The sequence below is a fragment of the Alexandromys fortis genome, unplaced genomic scaffold (assembly GCF_014885135.2).
Source record: "Alexandromys fortis isolate MF-2015 unplaced genomic scaffold, M_Fortis_MF-2015_v1.1 scaffold_13, whole genome shotgun sequence".
Classification (NCBI taxonomy): Eukaryota; Metazoa; Chordata; class Mammalia; order Rodentia; family Cricetidae; genus Alexandromys; species Alexandromys fortis.
The window spans coordinates 15995378-16022029 of record NW_026067908.1 but is presented as its reverse complement, the minus strand read 5'-3'; the positions used below and the strand labels follow the sequence as shown (position 1 = coordinate 16022029).

The following is a 26652-nucleotide window of genomic DNA, read 5'->3' as shown; positions in this document are numbered from 1 at the left end:
AACCTTAGACTAGATGCATACATAATAAATGGCTCCCGTTCAGGTGGTTCGATTCCCTTTTCTCTCCAACTGGAAGATGTTTCTCGGCTACCCGTGTGGGCCTCTCTGTCTTCACATAGTGTTTGCACTTGTTCACCACAGGCGAAGGACCATGATGTCTGCTGGAGACCAGGAGCCAGGTCACTACTACGTGGGCATCGATGTTGGAACAGGTAGCGTCCGTGCAGCCCTCGTGGACCAGCAAGGGATCCTGCTGGCCTTCGCGGAAGAGCCGATTAAGCAGTGGGAGCCCCAGGTCAACCACCATGAGCAATCCTCCGAGGACATCTGGGCAGCGTGTTGCCTTGTCACCAAGGTGAGAGCCAAACCACCGTGTTCCGTTCATGTGCATGCAAGTGTTTGTACGTGTGCACTTGGTGTTCATAGGATGTTAGGGTAACTTGAGGCCCGGAGCTGGATGACGTCGGCTTTGCCTTTCAGAAGCAAATGTTTCAGGTGCTGGGAATGATAAGACAGCTGGCCTGGGATGTGTGCACTGCCGCAGCCAGTACATTGTGTCTGGAGCTGACTCTGAAGGACAGGGGCATGGGGAAGACAGGAAAGAGAATGAGGGAGTCTGAGATGTAGACATGAGGAAGTGAGGGTCATAGGTGAATCACAGGGCGCCTCTGTCATATGCCAATGCGTAAACAGACACTGTGGTTGAACCTTTGTGACTGCCTTACAGCTAGCACTACTTCTTTTATTTTTGTACAGGGAGGAATGGGGAAAGAGAGCGCTAACCAGCTTACCTGAGCTCAGATGGTCGTTAGTAGTTAGTGATCTGCAGCTGCAGGGTGGGAACCTAACTAAACATCCAGCTCCTATTAACAATGAGCTTTGGATCCTCCCAGGGAGACACACAAGAGACGCTGTGTTCTGGACAGGAGAAGCAACAGGGGTAAGCCATGGAGGCAGGGAATCATGGCATGTTCTCAGAGAGCTGGGCATCGTCTTATGAGCCCCACTCTTGCTCATCTGGAGTGGCCTGTGATAAGACTGGGCTTGCTGGTTGGAAGAAGGAAGCAACGCTGGCTGTGACAGATATGAAGTCTGTGCTGTTCAAATGACTTTATATTCTGATGGTCATTAACAACAAACAGTCTTTTCTCTCCCCACCCCTAGAGGAGAAAATGAAATCCTGAGTTCTGTTCCTTCTCCTTCTTTCTAGTTGAGGTCCTTAAATATTCATGAGGTGCGTGGTAATTTTCAGTTGGACAGTTCTTTTTTTTTTTCTTTCTGTATTGATCGGTCTGGTTAAACTTTGATGAGCTCCGGGCAGCTGTTAGTGCCACCCGAGAAAACTGCAGAGGGGTGGGTCGGGCCACCCGAGCACTCTGCAGAAATCAAAGGGGTCATCATCTTTTCTGCCTGTTTAATTTTTCTCTTCCCTCCCTGCTCCCAGCCCCTGCCTCCATGAAAATCTTCTGCTCCTTGCCCTTGGGTCTCTTTTGTTCTTCCAACATTATTGCCATTAAGGAAATTGTCAAGAAGAAAATATAGTTCCCCAATGAAGAGCTCTCTTAAAACAGGTCTACTCCAGTGCAGCCCGGTTTAATGGCAGACTTTTAATCATCTCCCAGTGGTCGTCAGCGCTGATAGCCACAGAAGTGCAGGACATTAGTGCTCAACCATGCCTCTCGCGGCAGTACATCTCAGAAAGCCCATGGGCCTTAGGCCACGCCTCTCTCGTGGTGTATGGAGATGTGGCGGTGTGCCCCGGGGTGTGGGGTGTCTGCTCAGAACTTCATGGAAGCAGAAGCTTTAAGGAGGAGGCATTATTGACACATCAAAGTATGCATTCTGCAGTCGAACTGCCTGCGTGGCAGTCCCTGTTCTAGCGTTGTTTGGCTTGTGATCTTGGACTAGCTACCCTTTCTTGCCCAGTTTCCTTCTCTATAAAAGAAGATTCATAAGGGCCCCCAGTTTGATAAGATTATTGTGATGATTAAATTTATTGAAGCATGCCGGAGGTCCCAGCAGTGCCAGGGGCTAAGCAATCATGTGATGATAACAAAGTGATGGAGCTAAGAGAATGGATTTCCATGACAAAATACTAGAAGTTCAAGCACAAGGGGATGGTTCCTCTTGGAAATTCTCACTCCTTCCCTCTGGTTAGGGCTCCTGTGGAAGACTTTGAAAAACATCCGTCTAGGTCAGTGGTTTTCAACCTTCCTAATGCGATGACCCTTTAATAAAGTTCCCCATGTTGTGGTGACACCAACCATAAAATTATTTAGTTGCTACTTTGTAACTGTAATTTTGTTACTGTTGTGCATTGTAATGTAATTATCTGATGTGCAGGATAGCTGATATTCGATCCTTAAAAGAGTCATGGCCCACAGGTTGAGAACCACTGCCCTAGGTGAAGGCCTGGTGACCCTGGTGACCCTTTTACCCTGGCTTGTCTATGCTTTCTCACTGGCTCCAGGAAGCAGAGATCTTGGGAGCAGTTGTGAAATTCCCTTCCCTTGTTTTGTTTTCCACCTCCTCAGAGATTAATTTTTTCCTTTAGTTGAGTTAATAACCATAAAAGTAACAGTAATAATGACAAGTCAGTAATGGTGATGATGCTGGCTTGCACTCCTTGGTTGCTTTCATGTTCTAGATGCTGTGCTCAGTATTGTGTGCCCATCACTTGGTTTTTTCCTTATAACAATATTTGTAATTAGTTTTTCTTCTCTTGATGATGCAAAAGGAGGGCTTTGAAGTAGTTCAGAAACAGCAAGGGGTCTTGAGGTGACTCAGAGGAAGGCTTTGAGGACCTTGCCCCCTCCCTTTCGCCAGCCTCAGCCCCTCCCTATGACTCCTGCTTGGGGTCAGAGGTGTTTTAGGTTGCTGCTGTGTGGGACCCAGAGCTCACCTTGTTGGCTAGTGTAAGCACTGCACAGCAATGCCTTTACCTGCATGTTGCTCAAGGGAAAAAGTGTGGGCCCTTAAAATTGGCATGCCTTTGTTGGGTCAGTATTCAGCACACCTAAAACATGCTTTGGAAACATGGAAGTTTTTGAAGATACATGCAATCCCTGATCTTAAAGTGTACCTTTTGGATCCACAAATCTGTATCATTCCAAAAAGATAGAAACATTACAAGTTTTTAGATTACTGAATTTCCACAGGGGAAAAGAAGGATAGAGCTGAAAGAATCATGTGGCTAATGCCCATTGTTGAATGTTCTTCTTTTTTGAAATTTATATTTATGTTTGTGTATGTGCATTTATGTCTATGATGTGCGTGTTTATATGTGTTAACAGAGGTTTTCCTGCCTGGTCTCACAGCCATTCAGTCCCAAAGAAACACACAGAGTTTAATTATAAACTGGTTGGCCTATTAGTTCAGGCTTCTTATTAACTAACTCTTACATATTAACCCATAATTCTTGTCTGTATAGCCACATGGCTTGGTATGTTTCATCAGTGAGACATGCAGACTGAGCCTTTTCTCTTCCCATAATTCTGTTCTTGTCACTCTGCCTATACTTCCTGCCTAGCTACTGGCCAATCAGCAATTTGTTAAACCAATACAAGTGACAAATCTTTACAGGGTACAATACCATTGTCCCACAGCACATAGAGGTGCACATTTGTGTTCAGGTGTGCATATGTGTGTATATACAGGTATGCATGGGTATGTGTAGGTGTGTGTAAAAGCTGGAAGACAGTCTGAAATGTCATTCATAAGGAGCCATTCACCTTGCTTTTTGAAACAAGAGTCTCTCCCTGGGACCTGAGCTCACCTAGTAAACTATGTTGTCAGGCCATTGAGCCCTAATGATCCTCTTGTCTCAACCACCCAGCACTAGGACTGAAAGCAACAAGTCAGTGTTTTTACATGGCTACTAGGGGGGTGAAACTCAGGTTCTTGTGCTTGAGAGGCAAGTATGTTACCAACTGAGTCATTTCCTTAGTCATAGATACTTTTATTTCATCTGAAAATATTTATGGAGCACCAACTGTATACTATACTCTTTGTTGAAAACTTAAACTTATATAGAGAAACATCACAAGTTCTCTGCCCCTAAAGGTGAAATATCTTATCTGCATGGGAATAAAAGCCCACAAACATATGAAGCTGATGGAGTACAGTTTTGTTCCTAGGTTGGTGCTCGCTGTATGGACAATGAAGAAAAGGGCATGTGGGGGTTGAGTGGTCACTTTAATGTCTTATAGTCATAGAATCATTATAGTTTGCAAGATGCCTCCATAGGAATTCAATTATGCTTGCAGTGTAAATAAGGACAAGGTTATTGTTTCCATTTGATAGGGGGCGAGATAAACTGGGGACTAGATAGCCCAATGACATTTCCAGGATTCCTAGGTAGTGATCGCCCAGGCTCAGATGGGATCAGTGTGTGTATTCTCTGCTCCTGGCATGTACTGACCACATCAATTTCAGAACTAAATACATGTCTTAGCGTCTATACTACTCTGGCCTAGTCCCTTATAGCTAGAGTGATGGTTTCTGTGTGTTAAACCGATTGTTACTCTTTTGTTCCCAACACTCAGTAGCACCATGATTCTCTCTGGGTCATTCTTGATGTGCTCTTGGCTCTCTGTTCCCGTCCCCATGCCCTGTCCTGTGTTCAGAGAATGACTGCCTAGAGCATCTTCTTGCCTTTGACTATGTCAGGATCAGAGTATTTCAGAGGAACAAAGGAAGATGAGGTGAGAGGCTGGGGGAAGGAAGATCTCATGGGACATGGTTTGGCAATGAAGGCGACAGAGTTGCTTTCAGAACTTCAGCTAGTAGAAGACAACTAATAGAAGAACATTTGGACCACTGATATAAGTGGAAGTTTTGGGCTTTCATTCATTGCTTATCACCAAGGCATAGCACTGTACTCCCTTACGCTATGTCAAATTCAGGACTAGATGTTTTAATTTTTTCCTTCCACTGGTCACTGCAGGAGGTTTAGAGAAGTCTGTCTTGGGGCCTTTTATGTAGCATGTCCCATATAGTTGTAGTTCTTTCATTGCTGTTCCTGGCTCAGGGCCTCCCTCTTGGCTGCATCCCTGCTATGAATACTGCCAAGATTTAAACAAGATCAGTTGCTTATTCTTGAAAGTCTTTCCTCAAGACTCCCCCTTTTGAAAACCATTGTCCCTTCCTCTGGCACTTATGATCCTTTTGACTAATAATCTTGACTAATCAATGGGTATATTATACCCTATACTCTATCATTTATTTGACTCACTGACTACCTATGCCTGTGGTTCTGAACCTGTAGCTCATAACCCCTTGTGGGTTGAACAACCCTTTTATAAGGGTCGCCTACGATCATCAAGAAACACAGATATTTACATATGATTCATAACAATAGCGAAATTACAGTTATGAGGTAGCAATGAAAATAATTTTATGATTGGAGTCACCACACCTTGAGGGATAGTATTAAAGGGTTGCAGCATTAAGAAGGTTGAGAAACACTGACGTTTGCTAAAATGTCATCTCCTAAAGAGCAAGGATTAAAGGAAAAATATTTTGTTGTCCCATGTTTTCCAAATATCTATATATACACAGCCTGACTTAGAAGGACGTGATTGTGCTTTCTAAGGACCAACTGAGAGAGTGTGGAGGTTATGCAGGTAATGGGATGATGGGACCCCAGGGCATCTGGGATTGCATAACTTTTGCATGCTTGTGCAACTGACACATTCAAATGCATGTTTGAGAGAGTGCAGTACCAGCCCCTTGGACCTCCGCTATGAGCTGGATTCTGTCCATGGTGCCCCAAGGCTTTTGGCCCTTACTCTCAACAGAGCTGAATATAAAGCTAGATCTGCACACTCTCAGTTCTCAGCGTGTGTGTTGTGGGGGTTTTTGGGAATGCCATAGCTACACCCAATATGGCAGAGCTTGCTGATTTAAACCACATGCAGCATTGAAGCCAATCCCATAGTAAGAACAAAGGATGCTCAGTCCCTTCCCACAAGCTCTTGTTTGCTGTTCTAGAGCTGCAAGTTGACAGTAGTTAGACGTGGATCAGTTTCCCAAATGAGGCTTCAGCAAACTCCATGCCTGGAAATTCTTTAGAGGAGTGATGTGATTTGTCTCTCGCAAGGGAAATCTCTTTCTGCCAGATTTCTGGAGTGAGTTTACTACGCTTTCTTTCCCCACTAACAAGACCATAAATAAGAGTTCATGGCTAAGTCCCAGAGGCCTTGTGGTTCTGTGACCCTGAAAGCCGCTCTCTGGGATTGGCTGGGAGGGGAAGGTGGTGAAGGGGGTGTGGAGAGGTATGCTTGTGAGGTGTATCCCTGTAAGGCTAACTATCTAAGTCTGTCTTAATATCTAACACCATTATTATATCAATTCCTATGAATGGCCCCTTGAAGAAGTGAAAAGACATATAGATTGTACCACTGAAGAACTGTGATTTGAACTCAGCACTCTAGGCCTTGGGAGACTCATATAATAAATTGAGAAACCATTACCTTTGGTCTTAGTAGAAAATTATACTCATAAATCCTCACAAAGATTTGTCTACAGATTGCTGTTGGTTCCTCTTTGCCTATCATTTGTATTTGTGTTCGTTTCAGAGAACATGCTATACTTTGAGTATCAAAAACCTTAAATAGACATAATTAGTGTGGCATTGGATATAGGATAAGTTCTCTGCCTTTGCATGGAGGGGCTCCGGTTCCGTAGCACTGTAAGCCCCCAAAGCCTGCAATCTTCCCCTCTATGGTTCTCTTATTTCTGGAAAACCAAGACTCAAAAAGACTGAGTGCAAACGTGGTAGAGTTGAAACCAAGAGATAGCTGCTTTTGGATACTATATCCCATGCTGCCTGCTCTGTGCTTTCATTGGGTGACTCATATTTTCTCAAACTTCCTCTTTGATTAACTGTATAGTAGGCTCTGGGACATGGGTGAACCTATTGATGTGCACTCTGGGGACAGGGACAGAGACCAAAAGAGCCACCCAACAAAGAGATTTTAGGATCAGTGACTGGCTTGTTACTGATGGATATCCCATGTAACCACAAATGCATAATATATTAAGTTTTTCTTTTAGTGTACTTTGTTAGGATTAAATCCCAAGGAACTAAATAATGTACTTGGCATAGCAGATATTTCATATATGGCAACATTTGAGTATATGTTGCTAATATTACTAAAAATAGAGTACTGCCTTTCTTGGAAATCTGCAATAATTCTGTATAGCTCTTTTGTGGTGGATATTAATACTAAGAAATGGGATCCTAGATTGCAGGTCTAATAGTTGCAACAGGGCAAAGTTCTGCATTTTAAGATGAATTTGAAACTCTAAGTCAAAGGAAGCTGAGGGGATGGCTTAGTGCTCGTTGTACAACAATGGAGATCTGAATTCAGATCTCTTAGGAACACACAGAAAAGGTGGGCAGGGTGGTATATGCCTGAAACTTCAGCCTTGAGTATTGGGGAAAGGGCCAGGGTATTTCAATGTCTCTCTGGCCATCCAGTCCAGACAAAATGACAAACCTCAGGTTCAGTGAGAGACAGTCACCCGATAAGGTGGACAGTAGTACTAGGAGATCCTTTACACACTCAAGCACTCATGGATGCATCTGCACACACACATACACCACAAACACATTATTTCATTCATTAGAAATCCAAAGTCTTATCTGTGGCTCAAGGAAAACTCAGTTGAGCACATCAGTGAAACAGGCTAAAAGCAAAACAAAAGCCAAATTCCATTACTTCTAAGATACAATGGTGTGGCAGATGCAAGGCAAGCATTCTAGTTCCTAAAAGGAGAAATAGAAGAGTAACTGACTCAAAGCAAGCAAGTCCCAAGCCCAGCAGTATAGATGTTAAATCTGAAAGATATTCAAACCTAATGTCATCAGGAATGGGCCCCTAAGTCTCAGGAAATCTCGTTCTTAATAATTTGGCTGGTCATACGCCATCATTGGTTCTACCTTCCTTCAACCTTGCTGCAGCTTCTGTCCACAGCCCCATTAGGCATTTTCGAGAGGAGATTGAAATTGTGGCAAACTCCTGCCCAGTTCCCAGGTTGTTTGTGAAATATCGGTGCATCTTGTGTGCTAGCAGAACCAGCACCATACAGTGATATGGAGTATTATTTTAACTCGCCAAAAATGTGTTACATTTGTTTATGCCAAAGACTGTTGCTTTAACTGAGTAAAGGTGTGTTACATTAGTTCCTGCTGCCTTTGCGAATGATGTAAAGGTGTGTTTCATTTGTTTCTGCTGCCTTTGTTTAGTTGTGTAAAGATGTATTGCTTTAGGTACCTTACCTGCCTAAGGTACCTGATTGGTCTAATAAAAAACTGAATGGCCAATAGCTAGGCCAGAGAGGGATAGATGGGAATGGTGGACAGAGAGAATAAGTAGGAGGGGAAAAGAGAGGGGCATTCCTGGGGCCAGAAACCAGGCAGCCACTATTGAGACATGAGAAACAGGAAAGTAGGAAATACAGAAGGAAAGAAAGGTAAAAGGCTCCAAAGCAGAATGTAGATAAAGAGAAACAGACTAAAAATAAGAGCAAAGCTAAGGCTGATTTGGGTGCTGGCTGTGGCCCAAAAGTAAAAGCCTGGTACAGTATAGTCACCCACAAGGCCACTAACCTGGGCCTGTTTGAACTATGGCTGCAGTTGCCATGGGGCCCTTTGTTGGCTAAAAGAGGGAATGGGATCCTGAGGTAGCTATGAGCGCTGAGCCCAAGGAGAGTGCTCAGGGCATGATCCCTGAAATGCAGTTGGCATCTGTGTCTTTGAGTTTGTTGTGGGAGTGTTGTTAGCTCCGAGGTTTTGAAATTCCCTCAGGGTCTCTGCAATCATGTTGACGATCTGCCAGTCTCTTTAGCAGGTCACTCACATGACTGTCAGTTTTTTCATTATTTTCTACCTAATTAAGGTACCAATTTTTGTAAAGATGGCCAACATCACTAATCATTAGGAAGAATACACATGAAAATCACAGTAAGCTTCTTCCAGAGTGGTCATATTTTGCATTTTTTTTTGGTTTTTCGAGACAGCGTTTCTCTATATTTTGCATTTTTGATGCAATTCTTAAAAGCTCTACTTTCCCCACGTTTCTTTAATATATAGGATTTGTACATTAATTTGAAGAGATTTCCATCTTAACAGTGTCAAATTTTCTGAGCATGGCATCCTTTATATGTACCCTTTGTGTATATACATATACATATATGTAGCAGTGTTCTATTGTCTCAGGGTATAGACCTTGAATTTTTTATGCAGAGACTATTTTGTATTATTTGACAATGCCTTATATGTATACATATATGTGTATATGTGTCTTAGTTAGGGTTTTCTATTGCTATGAAGCCATACCATGACCATGCTAACTCTTATAGTGAAAACATTTAATTGGGGTAGCTTGCGCTTAGAGAGTTTCAGAGGTTTATCAATTATCTCTATAATGGGGAACATGGTGAAGTGCAGGCAGATGTGGTGCTGGAGGTGAGAGTTCTACATCTTGCAGGCAACAGGAAGTCAAGTAACTCACATTGAGGGAAGCTTAAACAAAAGAAACCTTGAAGCACACCCCCACAGTGAAACACATCCTCTAACAAGGCCACACCTCCTAATAGTACCATTCCCTTTGGGGCCATTTTTTTCCCAACCACTGTATTCCACTCCCTGGCCCCAAAGACTTATAGACATATTATAATGCAAAAAAAAAAAAGTGTTCAGTCCAACTTCAAAAGTCCCCATAGTCTATAACCGTCTCAAACTTGTTTCAATGTTCAAAGTCTTTTCTGAAATGCATGACAATCTCTTAACTGTAACTCTTCTGTAAAATTAATAATAATAAAAAAGCAGATCACATACTTCCAGCATATCATGGCAGAGGACATTCGTTATCATTCTAAAATGTAGGGAAGGGAGCATAGTGAGATAATGCTGGACCAAAGCAAGACCAAAAACCAGCTGGGTGATATCCAAACTTTTCATTTCCATGGCTGATGTCAAAGTGCTCTTCAGATCTCCAACTCCATTCAGGTTTGACTGCAACATATTTCTGTCTCTTGTTCTGGTTCTACCCCCTGTTAGCAGTTCTCCTTGGCAGGGGTCCTACAGCTCTGGCATCTCTAACATCCTGGGTTCTCCAAGGTAATCCAAGCTTCACCTTCACAGCTTCACGCAATGGCCTTTCTACTATGTCTCCATTCATGAATGCCCCTGACACATAACTGGCCTCAGCAGCTTTCTTTAGGTATGGAGGCAAATTCTATAACCATTTTTTCTATCCTTAACTCTAAAGCCAGAATCATGTGGTCATAGCTGCCACGTTCTGTTGCTTAGTGAGGCTGGAATATGGCCCCATCATTCAGTTAAATCTTCACCAGCTTTCTGCTTTTCCCTGCCTAAGCTTGGCTATCCTGAAACTTGCTCTGTAGACCAGGCTTGCCAAAAAATTAGAGATCTGCCATCCTCTGCCTTCCCAGCTCAGCTCTAAACTTTTCTTTAGTTTTTTTTTTCCCCCACAAGTTTGAAACTTAGTTGGGTGGGATCTTGCCCTGAGGCCACCACTTCCTTTATTCTATTTCTTAATCCTTTTATCTCCTTGAACAGAGGCTGTAGCTCCATTCCAATTCCTGGTACTCCTTTCCTCCTCATAGTATACTTTTTGTAACTTACCATGCTCAGCTTGCTCTTTTTCATTATAAATCATTGAATTATTTTCTTAATTTTATTTTTGATATGTTAGTTGCTACTGTATAGAAATACTATTGTTTTTTATTTGTTAACCTTTAATCTTGTGGTCTTATTAGATTTCTTATTAGTTCTAGTAGATGCTGTGTGTGTTATTTGCATGAGTGCATATGCTGTTGGAAACCAGAGGCATCAAATCTCCCTGAAACTAGAGTTACAAGCACTTGTGAGTCACACCAATTCAGATGTTCAGAACTAAACTCACGTCCACTACAAGAGCACAAACTGTGCCCCAGCAGTAATTTTTCTTAATTTCTTTTTTCTTTCTTTTTTAGCATTTTCAACATGTGAAGTATCATTGGCAAAGAAATAAATACTTTTAGATTTCTTTTTTCTACAATTTTCATTCCTTTAGTTTATTTTTCTTCCCTTAGTTCCCTGGCCTTGAATGCCCGCACAGGTTGGTAGAAACCCTAATGGAAATGTCCTTTGCATCTATTGGGGGCAATAATGAATTTTACTATTAGTTATGAAGTTAGCTCTGAGCTTTTTTGATGCTTTGTTCTTGTTTATATTGATTCCATTCTGCGTTTAGTTTTTCATTAGTTTATTTGGTTTTTTTTTTGTTTGTTTTGAAGGATGGTTTTGGAGTATTTTGAGGTTATAATTTTATGTTTTTGCTGTATTCTTTTTAACACATGTTGTAGGCTGAGGCTGTTTGTACATTTTCCAGACACCCAGACCCGAAATAATAACACAGGAACTATATTAATTACAACATTGTTTGGCCAATAGCTTAGGATTCTTATTAACCAACTCTTACATCTTAAATTAACCCATTCCTATTATTTTATATTTTACCATGAGGCTCGTGGTTTACTGGTAAGGTTTTGGAGCATCTGTCTCCTTTGGCAGCTACATGGTGTCTCTCTGACTCCATCTACTTCCTCTATATATCTCTTCCAGCCTGGGCTATATTCTGCTCTGCCATAGGCCATACCAGCTTCTTTAGTAACAAATGGTAATAAAACATATTCACAGCATACAGAGGGGAATCCCACATCAACATGTGTTACATTAATTAATGATTATTAAACCACCCTTACAAATTTTGGCATAATTGCACATGGACATCGGTTTTATGCTAAGATTTGGTTTGCTAGTATTTTGCTCACTATTTTTATATTATGTTTGTGACAAAAACTCTTCTGTAGTGCCCTTCTTAATGTCTTTCTAACTGACCTTTAACCCAGTTCTAACCAGGTAGGATTTGGTGGACCTGCTCTCCTTTTTGTTACAAATGTCTGACACTGGTAAAGGTTCCTCCTTGAGTGTTCTATAAACTTCCCCAGAGAAGCTGCTTAGACCTGGAGTTAAATTTTATTTTTTTATCTTTTAAGCATCAATTTCATTTTTCAAAAAATATGCTTCTCAATTTATTATGTAACTTTGATCAATTTCCATAGCCTTCAAATAGTTGTGATTGATGATTTTATCCAGTATTATATTTTATTTTCCTGGGAAGATTTGCTGACCCTGTCATAGCACTATGTCCAGAAATTTCTTCCTTGTGTCTTTTTTCTTTCTGTATTCTAGTGTATAAATGCAGCAGAATTTATTGGACAAAATATAATGAGATTTTAAATATATTGTTAGCAAGTAACCATATTATGTATGACTTTATTTACTTAAGGTCATAATAATTTTCTAAGATATGTTCCCAAAAGTGATATTGCTGGGCCGTTAGTTGTAAGTATATTTTAATAGGTACTGTCAAATTAATTTACAAATTTGTACCCAGTAATTTCTTTGTTATAGTAATGTTCAAGAAGGGTTACTTCTAAATTTCTTTTAAATTTTTTATTGGTATGTATTAATTATGGACAGTAATGGATTTTATTGTGACATTTTGTACATGTATGTAATGGTCATGTCACTCCATCCCACCTTTGTGGACCCCCTTCCTCTTCCCAATTTAGCCATTCTCCTATTCTATGTTCCTCTGCTTCCTTTTTTCCTCCGCCTCCTTCTTTTTTTGACAAATGATTTTAACTAACCATTATCTGTTTATAGCTGCTTTAAGAGGGGTGGAGCCACCCCTATATTCAACTAACCTTTAACATTTTCACGAATGTAAGACACAAAGATTGCTATTTTATTTGCATTGATTAATCGTAGTTCAACTGGAAAACTTCATATACTTTGACCTTTGCTTTATATTATTTTCAATCAGATTGCTTATCTTTCCCTTATTAATTTATAGGTTCTTTTAGTATTTTAGTGATATTAAATTTTCTTTAGAAAGTCAAAGATTGTTTTAAAATCTCAGACATTTTTGTGACATCATGGATCAAAGGTTTTTGGTTTGTTTCATGATAAAACTCCTGTTTTGGTTTTCTAGAATTGGGAGTTGAATTCAGGCTCATGTGCATTTGGTGCAGGGACTCTGCCATCAGCTACGTCTTGAACCCAACTATAACATTTTCTACCAAAGAAGCTCTAAAATGTTATTGTTTGTGTATGGGTGTTTTTCCTGTATGTACCAGATACATCCCTGGGGCCTGCAGAGGTCAGAAGAGTGAATCAGATCCCTTGGGACTGGAGTTACAGATGATTGTGAGCCACCATGTGGGTACTGGGAATTGAACCCAGTGAGCAGCAAGTGCTCTTAACCCTTGAGCCATTTCTCTAGCCAATAATGCTTTCCAGGATGGGAACCTGGGACGTTTGGCTTCTTTCAGGAGTAATTTCACGGTCAGAATATTTCATTTAAAATTACAGCTGTGGGATTGAACTGCCAGAAGCCCCACTCTGACCTTTGGACACACGGTAGATCATTATTTTAAATTAAATAGTGATACTAAACATTTTTTTATGACATGTTTTAGCCGATTTAAAATTTTGGCTTTCGTTTCCCTCAAGTAGTAACTTGTTTTCAAGGTTTTAAGAGCCCAAATATTGTAATTTATGTTTTGTTTGCTTGCTTTTAAAACAGAAAATTGTGCAAGGGGTTGATGTACACCGAATCCGAGGACTTGGGTTTGATGCCACGTGCTCTTTGGTCGTCTTGGATAAACAGTTTCATCCTTTACCAGTAAACCATGAAGGTAGGACTGCACTTGTCCCTTCCTCTTCAGGCTGCTGCAGGAGGAAGTCTATGTTTAGAACTTTAAAGTTCAAAAATCCTACATTTCTAGGAGCCCATACTGTCTGATCTGCATATACATTATAATATAATATAATATAATATAATATAATATAATATATATATATTATTCCTTTGTAACTCTTTTCACAAGTATCATGAGGTTCATCTCCCCAGATGGATGTGATTGGCTTGAGATGGAACATTATATTTGCTTTATTTCAACAAGGAAATATTTCAGCAGAAGTCATCTAAGGGGAAGGTTTACTTTAGCTTACGGTTATGTGTTACTTGGAAGCAGGGAAGTCATGACCTCCAGAGCTTGAAACAGTTGATCACTTTATATCTGCAGTCAGAAGACAAGAACAAAAAGTGTGCGTACAAGATGCTTCATCCCCTCGGCCCCTCACCTTCACTGCAGGGCCCACCCCTTGAGATGGTCCTGCCCACATTCAGAGTAGATCATAATTGGTTGTTAATTAACCCAATTAAGAAAATTAAATTCATTAGTTCATTTTACATTTACTTATTTAGTGTATATGTACATGTTGGGGGCACATCTGACACGTGTGGAGGTCAGAAGGCAACTTACAAGAGTTGACTTGTTCCTTCTACTATGTGGGCTCGGGGGATCAAATGCAGGTCGTCAGGCTTGGTGGCAAGTGATTTTACCCACTGAGTCATGTCCCCCCACTCACACTTTGCTCATTCTTGACACATGAATCCCTGTTGAAGTGGGGTAGTGCTTTGCCTGGGAATCCATCATTGTTCCTTTGAAGTAGAAAGAAAATAAGACACGTGTATGCATCTTTCATGTCTTCTAGGGGATTCCAAGCGAAACGTTATTATGTGGCTGGACCATCGAGCAGTCAGCCAGGTTCACAGGATCAATAAGACCAAGCATGGTGTCCTTCGGTACGTGGGTGGTGTGATGTCTGTGGAGATGCAGGCCCCAAAGCTCCTCTGGCTGAAGGAGGTGAGTGTGTGGGGTGAGGGATGGGTACTAACAGTTATCGAGGGGCCCCTTCTCCATGGACTAAGAATGCCCTGTCAAGTCTTCAGTGTTTGGTTTTCCCCAGACAGGCTGGAGGGGCCCATCTTCTTGTTTGGGTTGCAGTTAATCTTTCTTTCTCATACACAGGTGTCAGGCACTATGGTACTGTACGTACTATCTTCCTGAACCCTATCTCTCTGTGCAGTAGGCTATTTTCCTTGTCTTGAGACAGCTTTCCTTTGTAGCCCTGTTTCACCTCAAGGTCAAGATCCTGCCTCTACTTCCTGAGTGCTAGGATTACAGGTATGCATTATTAAGCTCAAGTTTTTTTTTTCTTTTCTTATAGTGCCATGCCTCTGTTTTGTAGATTAGGAGACTTAAGATCATTAGGAGGAACCACATCACCAGAAGTGACTCAATAAGTACACAGGAGAGTCAGAATTTGAACTTGAGATCGCTTGACTCCAAACCAATTTTCTTAATATACTACATTCTGCCAAAGTTCAGAGAGGTTAATTGCCATTCCAATTAGAAAGTGGCAGGGCTAGGGTTCAAGTCCAGTCCCTCTGAGAAGAGCCTTCTCTATCTACACACTCGTAGTTCCAAATTATTCATCTTTGACCTTGTTGACATTCACGATGTCTCTTTCTCATTTTACCTGCCCTTGAGTTTCCCTGCCATTGAGTGATACGGTGATCGTGGTCAAAGCTCTGGCAGGTGGTTTCCATTTCCAGATGTTAGCGCTCCTTTATGAAGTGTGCAAAATGGTGATGTCAGTTTAATGGCTCCCCTCAGAGATGGATGGGTGAGAAAGTTCACCTCCTCTGGGAACCTCAGACTTAAAACCCCTCGGTGGTCTGCCGCATAGAGAATCCATCACCTGGGCCAGGGCGTGTGTGATTCATTACTGGCCCTGGAGTGTCAGGTGGTATGAGGCATCGGTTATTTGGGTTGTCGATCGAGGTGGGTAGAGAAAGGGAATCTGTGAACACGGAGGAGGCAGTGTTTATCAGAGCAGGTCTGGCTAGCTGCCTGTCTCGTCAATTTAAATCTGCAGAAAGCCGCCCGTGGTTGCTGAATTTGAAAATGGTCTTTCTCAGGAGTCAAGGGTTTTTGAGAATCTGATTGCGCCTCTGCCCTCAGCAATTATATGCTTTGGGCAAAGTCATTCTTATCCCAGGAACCTCTCTTTTCTTTCTATTTAGTGGGAGAATAGGGTCAGTTCAGTTGTAAGACTTAACCCAGATGTGCTGAAATACACAACAGAATGCAGAACTGCTGTGTGCTGCCACTGGCTGTGGGTGTCTCAGGCACCCATTAGCTTAGTTCTCGTAAGGCCTACCTGTCATCAGCATGGGACACAGAGACAGAGAGGACATAGGATTTTACCAAACCCATGATACAACCAGAATTTAAAGCCTGTTACCTTGCTCCGAATTCCAGCCCCTTGCAGCAGGTACTGAAAGTGCTCCATGAAGTAGACCGCTTGGACTGGGACAGGGAACGAGGGTGGTGGTGTTCTTTAAGATCACCCAACCTTAACGTCAAGACAAGGACATGGTTGAGTGCATTTTTTGTGGACATATAGAAGGAAAATGGTATTGAGTTCTGCTCAGAGCCCAGGGACGATGGTCCTTTGTTTACATGAGACTGCATGTGTGGACCTCGGGACCTATATTGCCTTGTACTGTACTTGAGATTAATCTTCAATACATAAAGTCAAAATATAATTTCTAGGTGAGACCACAGTGTCTGTAACTTCCTAAGAACATCTATGTGTTTATTTTTGGCATGTGTCATTTTACCAGTTGATACTTCCTCAGGAAAACTGGTGATCCCTAGGATTGGGGGTCACAATGTTGTTACCAAACTCAGTGTGGACACCAGGCATGAAACACTACAGCTGAGAACTCTTAGACTCAAGCAATCCTTCTGCCTAAAATTTCCAAGGAAGCTGTAACTACAGGCCTGCCCTGTCATGACTTTCTAGATATTATTTTTAGAAATACAATTTCCTTTTAAAATATTTTGAGGAAAGGTCAAAACATGTCTTTTCTGCTTATTCATGTTTCAAAAAGTGAACTTAAGATTGGCGTGGTGTTTTACTTTCTCTTTGTCTTGTTAGCATGCATAAAAATTCCTGCTGAACATCCTTTTGGCGTTAACATGACCGCGTCTCCTCAAAGGTCTTCTTACGGCACTTCTGAAACTTTAATGTGTAGCTGAATCACTGGAGGTCTTGTTAAGCCGTACATTCTGTGCCAGCAGCCCTGGGGCAGGGACTAAGAATGGAAGAATTTCATTCCTAGAAGGTTGTTGGGTGATGAGGATTCTGCTGGCCTGAGGGTTTATAAAGCCTCTGTCAATTTTATGCTTGACTCTTGTACTATGAAGAAAAGCATGCATGTATGGGGAATAAGGAAAGGACCGTTGCTCTTCATTCATTAGCGAGAGATACAGGAATGTTAGACAGCTTCAGTAGAGCTGTTAAATACATATTCATATAAGAATGTGAGATTCTGTGCTCTTCAGTTTATTAAGCTGCCATTTGTCTACTCATTAAATTACTTATTATTTTATTTGTGTATTTGTGTATGGGTACACCATCCACAGACATGCGGTATATGGAGGTCAGAGGACAACTTTTATAAGTTAGTTCTTTCCTTCTGCCACGTGGGTCCCAGGCTTTGAGCTCAGATTGTTAGGCTTGGCAGCAAACACCTTTACCCACTGACCATCTTGCTACATCATTTCTAATTATTTTTTATTACTGCATTTCTAAGTCCTGACTGAGTTCCTGTTATAAACCAGCAAGTGCTGGAAAGACACCAGGAAAAAAAGGACAATAGGAACTAAGCCTTAGCCTACACAAGCAGAGAGTCCATGGGTTATAGTAAATAAAGTTTGGGGGAGCCGGATGGATGGAAACTGAGCCATTGGATGAAGACATTCCAAACACAGTGATAGAGGGACATGCAAAATGTTCTGGGAGAAAAATAAATGATTTCTGGATAAAGATAATTTGGCATGAGCCCCAGGGTCCACATGGAGTCTTTGTCTAGTAGTTAAAACAGGAAGGATTTTCTTGACATATCCTATGATGTAGTTTGGGTATGGCATATAAGTCGCAAGGGAAAGATGGGACTTTAGTGAGTGTAATTGGAGAAGAGGTTAGGTAAGTAGCATTTTAAGGGCTTAAGCTGGTGTGCAGTTTGGTTGATGGTTATGAAGTTGGAGGGAGAATGTCTTAGATAACTTCGCCAGGGATGTGAAGACTGCGTAGGGCAAGGAAATGTGTGCATGAGAACTGGAACGTTCTCACCTACCATGGAAGCCTCTAGTGACTCTGTTCCTGGATAAATAAAGCCACATGCACCCTGGCCCAGTGGATGGTATGTGAGGCCATTTATGTCCTTGCTCATTTTAATTCATACACGGGAACCCAGTTAGACTCCTCCAAGCATAGCCGATTCTTCGCACCCCAGTCTTGGCTGGGGAATGGCAGATTCTACTGTCCTTCCCAGTGTTTGCCTGTCGGACTTGTTAATGGGGGGCTTGGGAGCTAGGAAATTGTTTCACACCTTCAAATGTTGAAGAATATTCACAAGAATATTTTGTGACACATGAAAATTAAGTGAAGCTTAGTGGGTGGGGCTAAAGCTTTACTGGCACACAGCCACATCCAATCATCGCTGTAGTGTCTGTGGCAACTGTTTTGTTACACATGAACAGACGAGACAGAAACTATGTGGCCTACAAAAACAAAAATATATTTGGTCTGGGCCTGGAAAGAAAATATTCGCTGACCCCATTGGTCTTGAAAGTGATCTTCCTCTGCCAAGACGGGTGCTGTACAGCTGACTCTTCCTTGTCAATAGGTCTTGGTTGTAAGAGGGCCACTTGTTTGTTTCCTGCTCCACCTCCCCCCCACTCCCCCCAACCCCCGGGGGCAGCTCAGACCTGAAGCAGCTCAGACCTGAAATAGTCACATAGAAACTATATTATTTAAAACGCTGCTTGGCCCATTAACTCTAGCTTCTTATTGGCTAACACTTATATCTTAATTTAACCTATTTCTAATAATCTGTGTATCACCACGTGTCTGTGGCTTACTAGGTAAAGTTCTCAGTGTCTGTCTCCAGCAGGGCTACATGGCTTCTCCTCACTCTGCCTTCTTCCTCCCAGCATTCAGTTTAGTTTTCCCTGCCTAGCTAAGTTCAGCCTTACTATAGGTCCAAAGCAATTTCTTTGTTCATGAATGGTAGTCACAGCACACAAAGGGGACTGCCACATCAGGTCTTGGCTGTCCATGTGCTTCCTTCAAAAGCCTTTCCCTCCAATCAGAAGGCTTCCGTTTACACCCTTACCAGTACAGATCTACGTCATGTCATGTCTACAATGTAGGCTTCTGTTGTGTTCGCTTCCTCTCGCCATTGTAATCCGTGGGTGGGTAGAAATCAGTTACAATCCATTTGTTCACTGCTGTGTCCCTAACCCTTGCCTAGAGGGTGAAATGCAAAAGTTTTGAATAATTTCAGTGGCCTGATAAGGTGCTCCAGGGAGAACCAATGAGAACAGAATTAGTTTTAGGAATACACAGGACAGTGAGACTGATTGGGCTGACCACTCTTTCATAATGAGGCCATTTCTGGGTTCCTTTTCCTTAGTCTGGGATACCATGTCCCAGGAAGGCAGGCTGAGTTTAGAGTTTAGATATCTTTCAAGTCAGAAGGGATGTACCGGGACAGATGTAGCTCTTGGGCAAAAAAGACTGGGATCTAGTCTTATAATATGGAATTTTAAACATGTCCTTTACCTTTAAGGTTTGCTTGATTTAGGTTGAAATGCATCTCCTTCATATGAATTGTCAGATACAAGGAAAAGTGCCAGTTGAATTTTTCATAAGCCCAGCAGCTGAGATTTTCCATTTGACCTTAGTGATTCTAACTTTCATCTTAATGAAGGCTGAGTGTAAATTAAGTTCTGCCATCCTGGAGCAGCTAGAATTGCCTGTGTTTATTAACATTAAATACTGTAGCATAACAAGATGTAGGCTACAGGAGGTCAGGAGAGTTTACAGCTGAGGCTGATGTGAATTCTGACAACTCTGTGCTAATGCGACATGAGTTAGCTGGCCTTTCTAGGACGCCTGGAGAGACTGCAGTCTGGCTTCTCAGTCAGTTCCCTATCCCGCCATTGTCCCCAGAGAATGAAACAAATCTTCCAGCCCTCCACGTCCATCCATTCCTTATACTTCCCTTTGCTCCAGAGTGCACTGAGAAATGAGTTCCCCTTCCTACTCGGAACCTAATTAGACCTAGTTGGTTCTCACGTGCCTTTCCTGGCCCCTGTAGAGTCTGGAAAGGATCCTGGGTGTTGGGATGTGGAGTGGTAGGCTCCTTCCATCTGAGGGAAGTAACACTTGAGTGCATTGCAGTAGAAACTGTTGAGAAGAAACTCTACTGCGCATCAGAAAGATCTTACTTCCAAATTCTAGTCCGTTGGTTCTCAACCTTCCTGATGCCACCACCCTTTAATGCAGTTCCTCATGTTGTGGTGACCCCCCCCTCGACTATAGCCTTATTTTCGTTGCTACTTCATAACTGGAATTTTGCCACTGTTATGAATCATAATGTAAATATCTGTGTTTTCTGAAGGTCTTAGGTGACCCCTGTGAAAGGATTTTCTGACCTTTAAAAGGATTGCAACCCACAGATTGAGAACCACTGATTCGGTTCTTTCTGTCAAATAAGAAGCCTGCCACCTCTTGTTGGTACTTTTTCTGGCTTGATTAATCCCTTTTTCTTGATGATGTCATAAACCCTTTATCTTAAGGTTTATTCTAATCACGGAACTTTTTGAAAGATAAAAATGTGTTCACATTTTTTATATGTACCATTTTTTTTTTTTTTTGTCTCTAAAAGTCACAGTCTTAGAAACTGCTGTCTTTCTTAGGGTAGTTCCACATTTCATATGCAGTCCTAATTCTTCTCACTCCTGCTTGGGTGCTGGAGCTAATACAGAGGTTGAGGGACTTTGAAAAACACAGCACGGTTCTACAGCATTGACAGCAAAAACTGTCGAGGATTTGAAGGCAGATGTGTCGTGTATAAATCTCTTTGCTACCACTTACCAACTGTAAGGCCCTGGAAAAGCTAAACAATCATCTTGAAGCCTCAGAGCCCTGGACTATGATAATACTGGCCTTGGAGAATTATTGTAATTTGGCGGGATTTTTGGAATGTGGTTTGTGCGGTAGATATTTACAAAGTCGCTTCACTTTTCTGCCATTCTATTTATATATATTTTTTCTCTTGGGATGGGCATTTCAGCCACATACTGTTTGTGATTGAGAGAATTCTAAACACTAGAATGTCTTCCTTCATGGAGCTGGCCTTTATGCATGGCCAGTGCTTTGTGAGGCTCATGCTTCATGCTTAGGGGTTAAGCAAACATGTGAAGCTGTCAGTGACAAGCAGGAAGCAGGAAGCAGGAAAGGACCAGACTGGCCCAGTCATTGTGTGATACCTGCACAAGGACAGCCGGGCCCGGCCCAGACCAGGCAATCAGAGAGAATCTTTTCCCCTCTCTCCCTAAACTTGACCAGGAACTCCAGCCCCCATGGTACCAACATTTTATTTTGCAAAGATCATTTTATTATGACACCACTCTTGTGGAGTACGTTTTATTTTCCTTGTTTTACAGATGAAGAAGGTGAAGCTCAAAAGAGTTAAATGATTTATGTTTTCTGGCCTGGAAAGAAACCAATAGCTTTGTTAGGGTTCTGTTCTCTACCCATAGTCTGTAGGCACCTGCATCAGTCTATATGGGCATCCAGAAGGAGGCTCTGCTGCTGGGAAATTAGTCTGATCAGAAGAGAAATAGGCCAGCCAAGCTGAGTGAACAGAGGCAGGAAGTAGTTGCCAACAGTGGTTAGTGAGTATACAATGTTACTGCGATACTGCATATCTAGTACTTGCAAGCATTTTTATTCCCATTAATACATCTAATCCTTACAACCATTTATGAAGTAAATATCATCTTTTATGTATCAGGAAATAGGTACCGAGACATGGAGATTTCCCAGAGTCACTCAGCTAGTAAGTGTCCAGGCTGAGGTTTGAGCTTTGACATTTTCCGTTCAGAATATGGGCTCATCACCATTTTACCCCACTGTTTCTGCCGTGCTCTCCATGAACTAGTTCAGGGAAACACTGTAGCTGGCAGAATTCAGAGGCTCCGAAGTCGTGAGCACTTGGTGGTGGGCTTGTATTTTTGTTTTTCCTTTAGCAAGGGTCCCTGGGTGATAGGCACTGTGCTAAGATTTAGGGATCTCCAGGTAAATAAAAGAGGTGAAGGACCTGGCTAGCTTCTGGAGATCTAGTTTACAGAGACAGAAAATAGACACGAAGGCAGATATGTATATACAGGGATTTTGTTTTCTGGAAAATGCTGTGAAGGATTTGGGGTAGACAGCTTAGGATTCATTTTGGTGGTTTAATTGGACCAGAATGATGAGATTTTTTAGGAAGAGGTATTGGATTCCTTGCAGGAAGGAATTCACCTCATGAAATCAGCTGAGGAGGTTAGCAGCGCTGGGCCTTCTGAGCTAGGTAGTGAGCAGGCTGTGGTGTGCTCAGAAGGGGCCAGACTAGAGCATGTGCAGCGTTGGAGCCCAGGGCTGAAGTTTGAACTTGATTCTAGGAGCAGTAGGATATGGCTGGTTGGTTTTAAATATGGGTGTGACACAATCTGTTTTATGACTTAAAAAACAAAAACCATTCTGGTGTGATGCTATGCTAGGCAGATAGTAAGTATTTGTGTGACAATAAAGCTTATACTGGATTGTTAGAGAGAAAAACATTAAAATATTGAATGTAAGACTCCTAAATATATGTCTTCAGGGGAATTATTCATACAGAAAACAGATGAGTTGCAGAGAAAGAAAGCATCACTAGTGGGGCTCTGTCCTTGATTGGATCCTTGGCTGTGGGAATAGCAATTTCATTCTTTGCTTCTTGAAAAAATAGCCTTGTAGCCACAGCCAGATTTTTTGGTTGATAGCACTTGGTTATTCTAGGGGGGAATTGCTTTCTTCTTGGACCTATTTCCCTAAATATCACTGAGGAATTTCATGTAAACTCCATTATTTTCATATCATTGTATAGCTAAGGAAACCAAGGCTCAGAAGGCCTCCACGGCGTCTCTGAAGGGCATGAAGTACTTTCAGAATCTTACTCGGCTCAACCTGCCAGAGTGCCTAGGTTCTAACCATCACCCCTTACTTCTTACTCTTAAAAGTTGTTCATTTATTCCCCCCTGTTTGTCATAGGATGGTAGCCCACAGACCCAGTCAGGCCCCTAGACAAGTTCTGTTCGATCCACCGTATATGGAAAAAAGCAATTTTGAATATTTCCAATACTTAAAGACTAAGCGATTTCTCATAAAACTCTAGATTTTCTGTGTATCTGGAAAAAGAAAGAAGCTGACAGTTCCAGGATCACATAGCTGTGCATGAGGGTGGCTGGTGTGAGAAGGCCTGCCCTGCTGGAGGGGCTGGCATCCCTCCTGTCACAGTGGTCCCACCCAGATTGTTAATCATTTCCCTTTCCAGCCCTCCCTTCCAGGCGTTTGCATTTGAGATCCAGGCTGTGGGAACTCGTTCAAGGAATCCATCATTACTTTTCCTATAACAAATGCTGAGCGCAATGGAAAGACTCTCCAGATGGTGAATTCCTTGGTCCTTGGCTGTGATTCCATGCCAGATTCTTTACACCTCTGGGTCTTTGCTTAGTTTTTCTTTCCTTCCTCCTGGCAAACCTATAATAATTTTTCCTTTCCTTGAATACATACTAATTGCCTAAGACTCAGATTCCCCTTCTCCTAGAAGCCATTCTTGACTTTGGCCATCTAGTGTTGACTAGGGCCCTCCTCCGTGTCCTGTGTAACGTCCTTTGTGTTATCCCTACCTTGGGAACTATGACACTGCACTGAACCTGATTGATCCATGTGCTGCCTAGCATCTAGAGCTCCACTGAGTAGCTCAAGGCAATAACACAGTAAACACTGTGTTACATGGATGTATGTGATCAATTTTGAATTATTGCCATGTTTGATTGCTGAGCATATCCTTCCAAAGTAAAGATTTCCTGTATGCTCAATCTGAGTTTATTTTCTCTTTCCCATCATGGAAAACGAGGATTAGAGGATTATTTATCCTTTCTACCAGGGCCTATCCATTGGCTTCAGATCTGTTATCCAAGTCCGGGACTTCTCTCCCAAGTGTTGTGAATATAGTCTCTAGGAAGGAGATGAGGGTCCTCAACTCTCTCTATGCCCTTGCACTCTGGCAGTGAGTACACCTCCTACAAGGAGAAGCTAAAATGTTTCTGTTAATTAAAAAGTCTTTCTCTAGAATGCTTGTACCACAGCATTGTGCATCAGGATCAGATAGCCCAGCAACTGAACCTTGAATCTGGTAGTGTCCATTGTCCTGGGGTGCGTGATGGGTTTTCTCCAGGGTTTTCTGTTGTAAGCTGTCTTCAGATACACACAGAACAAGGAGGCCAGAACCCTGTACTCTGAGCTCCTACTCCAATTTACATATTTGACTTATGCTATATAAGTTCTGTCTTAGCTTTATAGTAGAACAGGATGATGGAAAAATGTACACTAGGAAAAGAAAAGTTGCTCATCAGGTTACCTAGCCATACTAAAAAATGCCAGCTATTACTGTAATAGTATTCTTTATGTGTTTTACTTTATGGCTTTTGGTAGTCTTTGACCTATATTTATTTCTTTTCTTTTCAGTCAGGGTTCAAATTTAATCCCTTTTGAACTTTATTTGCCTTTCAAAATCTTTTATCTTTTTTTTTTTAATACATCTCAACTGGTTTCCCCTCCCCCTGTCCTTCCCATTATCCTTCCACCTCTTCTCTCTTCCAGATCCATCCCCCGCAGAAAAGAGCAGGCCTCCCAGGACATTCACTGAACATGACATAGCAAGATACAACAAGACTAAGTACAAATCCTTTCATCAAGGCTGGGCGAGGCAACCCAGCAAGAATAAAAGGGTACCAAGAGCAGACAAAAAGGCCAGAGATAGCCCCACTCCCACTATCAGGGGTCCCACCAAAACACCAAACTAGTAGCCATATCATATACACAGAGGACCTGACACAGACCCATGCAGACTCCATGATTACCACTTCCCAGTTGAAATCTGTCAGCCATGCTCTGCTGGTACCCTGGGCCCTTTTGGCTCCCACATTTCTTGCTCCCCCTCTTCCATGGGGTTCCCTGAGCTCCAAGGGTAGGGACCTGATGAAGATCTCTAATTTGGGTTCTCACTCTATCTAACGTTTGGCTGTGGGTCTCTGCATCTTCCCCTATCAGGTTTGAGGATAGGATCTCAGTGAAGTTCTTTTGGACTCTGTTTTACTTTTCGGTGACACTATTTCTTCCTCGTTTGATTTCTTGGATTCTTAGTTCCCTAGGAGAAGGACTCAGATCTCTTCTTACTATTGAGTGTGCAGAGCTGAGCCTGGTGCTTGACATTGGAAATACAGTAAATGTTTATCGAAGGGATCCATGTCTCTTGACCAGGCAAACTGATGATTGTAGTATAGCATAAATTCTATTGGTCTTAAGTATAAAAACTCAGAGATAGATATCGGGGTAAATGTTGAAAGATCAGAGAAGTAAAGGAGCCAACAACTAGAGAAACCTCTTAACTCTACTGAACCCTCAAACCAAAGGCTAAAGATCCTGTCTCCGCCCACCTTATATTCCTGTCTCCATCTCCCTATTGCTGGGATTAAAGGTGTATGCATTCCAAGAACTGGGGTCAAAGGCAACAGATCCCAAGTGCTGGGATCTAAGGTGTGTGCTACCACTGCCTGGCCTCTATGATTAACCAGTGGCTAGCTCCACCCTCTGATCTTCAGGCAAGCTTTATTTGTTAGAGCACAGACAAAATACCACTACACTGTAGTACTCAGAGCACATGCCCATTTAGCTTGCTGCCTGGTTTCTTAACTGTTGTGCATGCATGCTCATTACCTCTAGGAGTAGAGATAAAAGAACGGTGGCTTGATACCCATTTGGCATGAATAGATGGTTTGTTGAGTTTAATAAAGGTCTTTGTGCATAGTAGCTAAAACATGTCACACCTATTGTAGGAAGTCAGAAAGACACTTAGGAAGCAATTGTCATGCGTATAAACTTTCACCTTGGGATTCTGGAGGCCCAGGGCCAGCCATGTTCCTTCAGGAGGCAGAAGACCAGAATCCAAAAAATAAAATAAAATTAAGCAGAAGATTCTTCTGCAGTGGTAAGCCTCATTTCTCTTAAGATCTTGGTTGGTTTTGCTGCTCCCACCTCTTGCCTTCACAATGCGAATCATTGTTGTGCCATGTAATAATATATTCATTCATTCAGGGATTTAGATTTTCTCACATTAACTACCCCGTCTATAGCACTGAGCCTGACGGAGAGGCCAGGAGGGAGCCTCCCCACTCCACCAATGCCGCCCTCATCCCCTGTGCTAGAAATTTGACCTGTGACCTTGTTTATGCTAAGCACCACTCACTTCCTAGCCTGCAATACTGAATGTAAGACTTGGATTTAAACAAAAGTCATAAGGGCTAGTTTGTCCAGCTCTAACCTTAATCAATCAAGGTACTTCTGTGTATTCTGTATATGAGACGTTTAGAGAATCATTATTCTTATTTGAACATTTTGGATCCCATGTAGCACATCTGTTTTTTGTGAATTTTTAAGGCAAATATGAACTATAAAACAAAAAGCTATTAATATTTCCATTTTAATTTTTTTCTAATTTT

The 26652-nt window shown here is 42.0% G+C and overlaps 1 protein-coding gene across 4 annotated transcripts in view; it reads left to right on the top strand.

Moving 5' to 3' along the window:
* The window catches only part of Fggy (FGGY carbohydrate kinase domain containing), a 363677-nt gene that overhangs the window by 19385 nt on the left and 317640 nt on the right, over positions 1-26652 (top strand). For all 4 annotated transcript variants that reach the window (XM_050136146.1, XM_050136144.1, XM_050136143.1 and 1 more), the window contains exons 2-4: positions 142-355; positions 13665-13776; positions 14639-14790. In XM_050136146.1, coding sequence (XP_049992103.1) covers positions 152-355; positions 13665-13776; positions 14639-14790 — 468 coding nt within the window. In that variant the 5' untranslated portion in view covers positions 142-151. The remainder of the gene's footprint in view (positions 1-141; positions 356-13664; positions 13777-14638; positions 14791-26652) is intronic.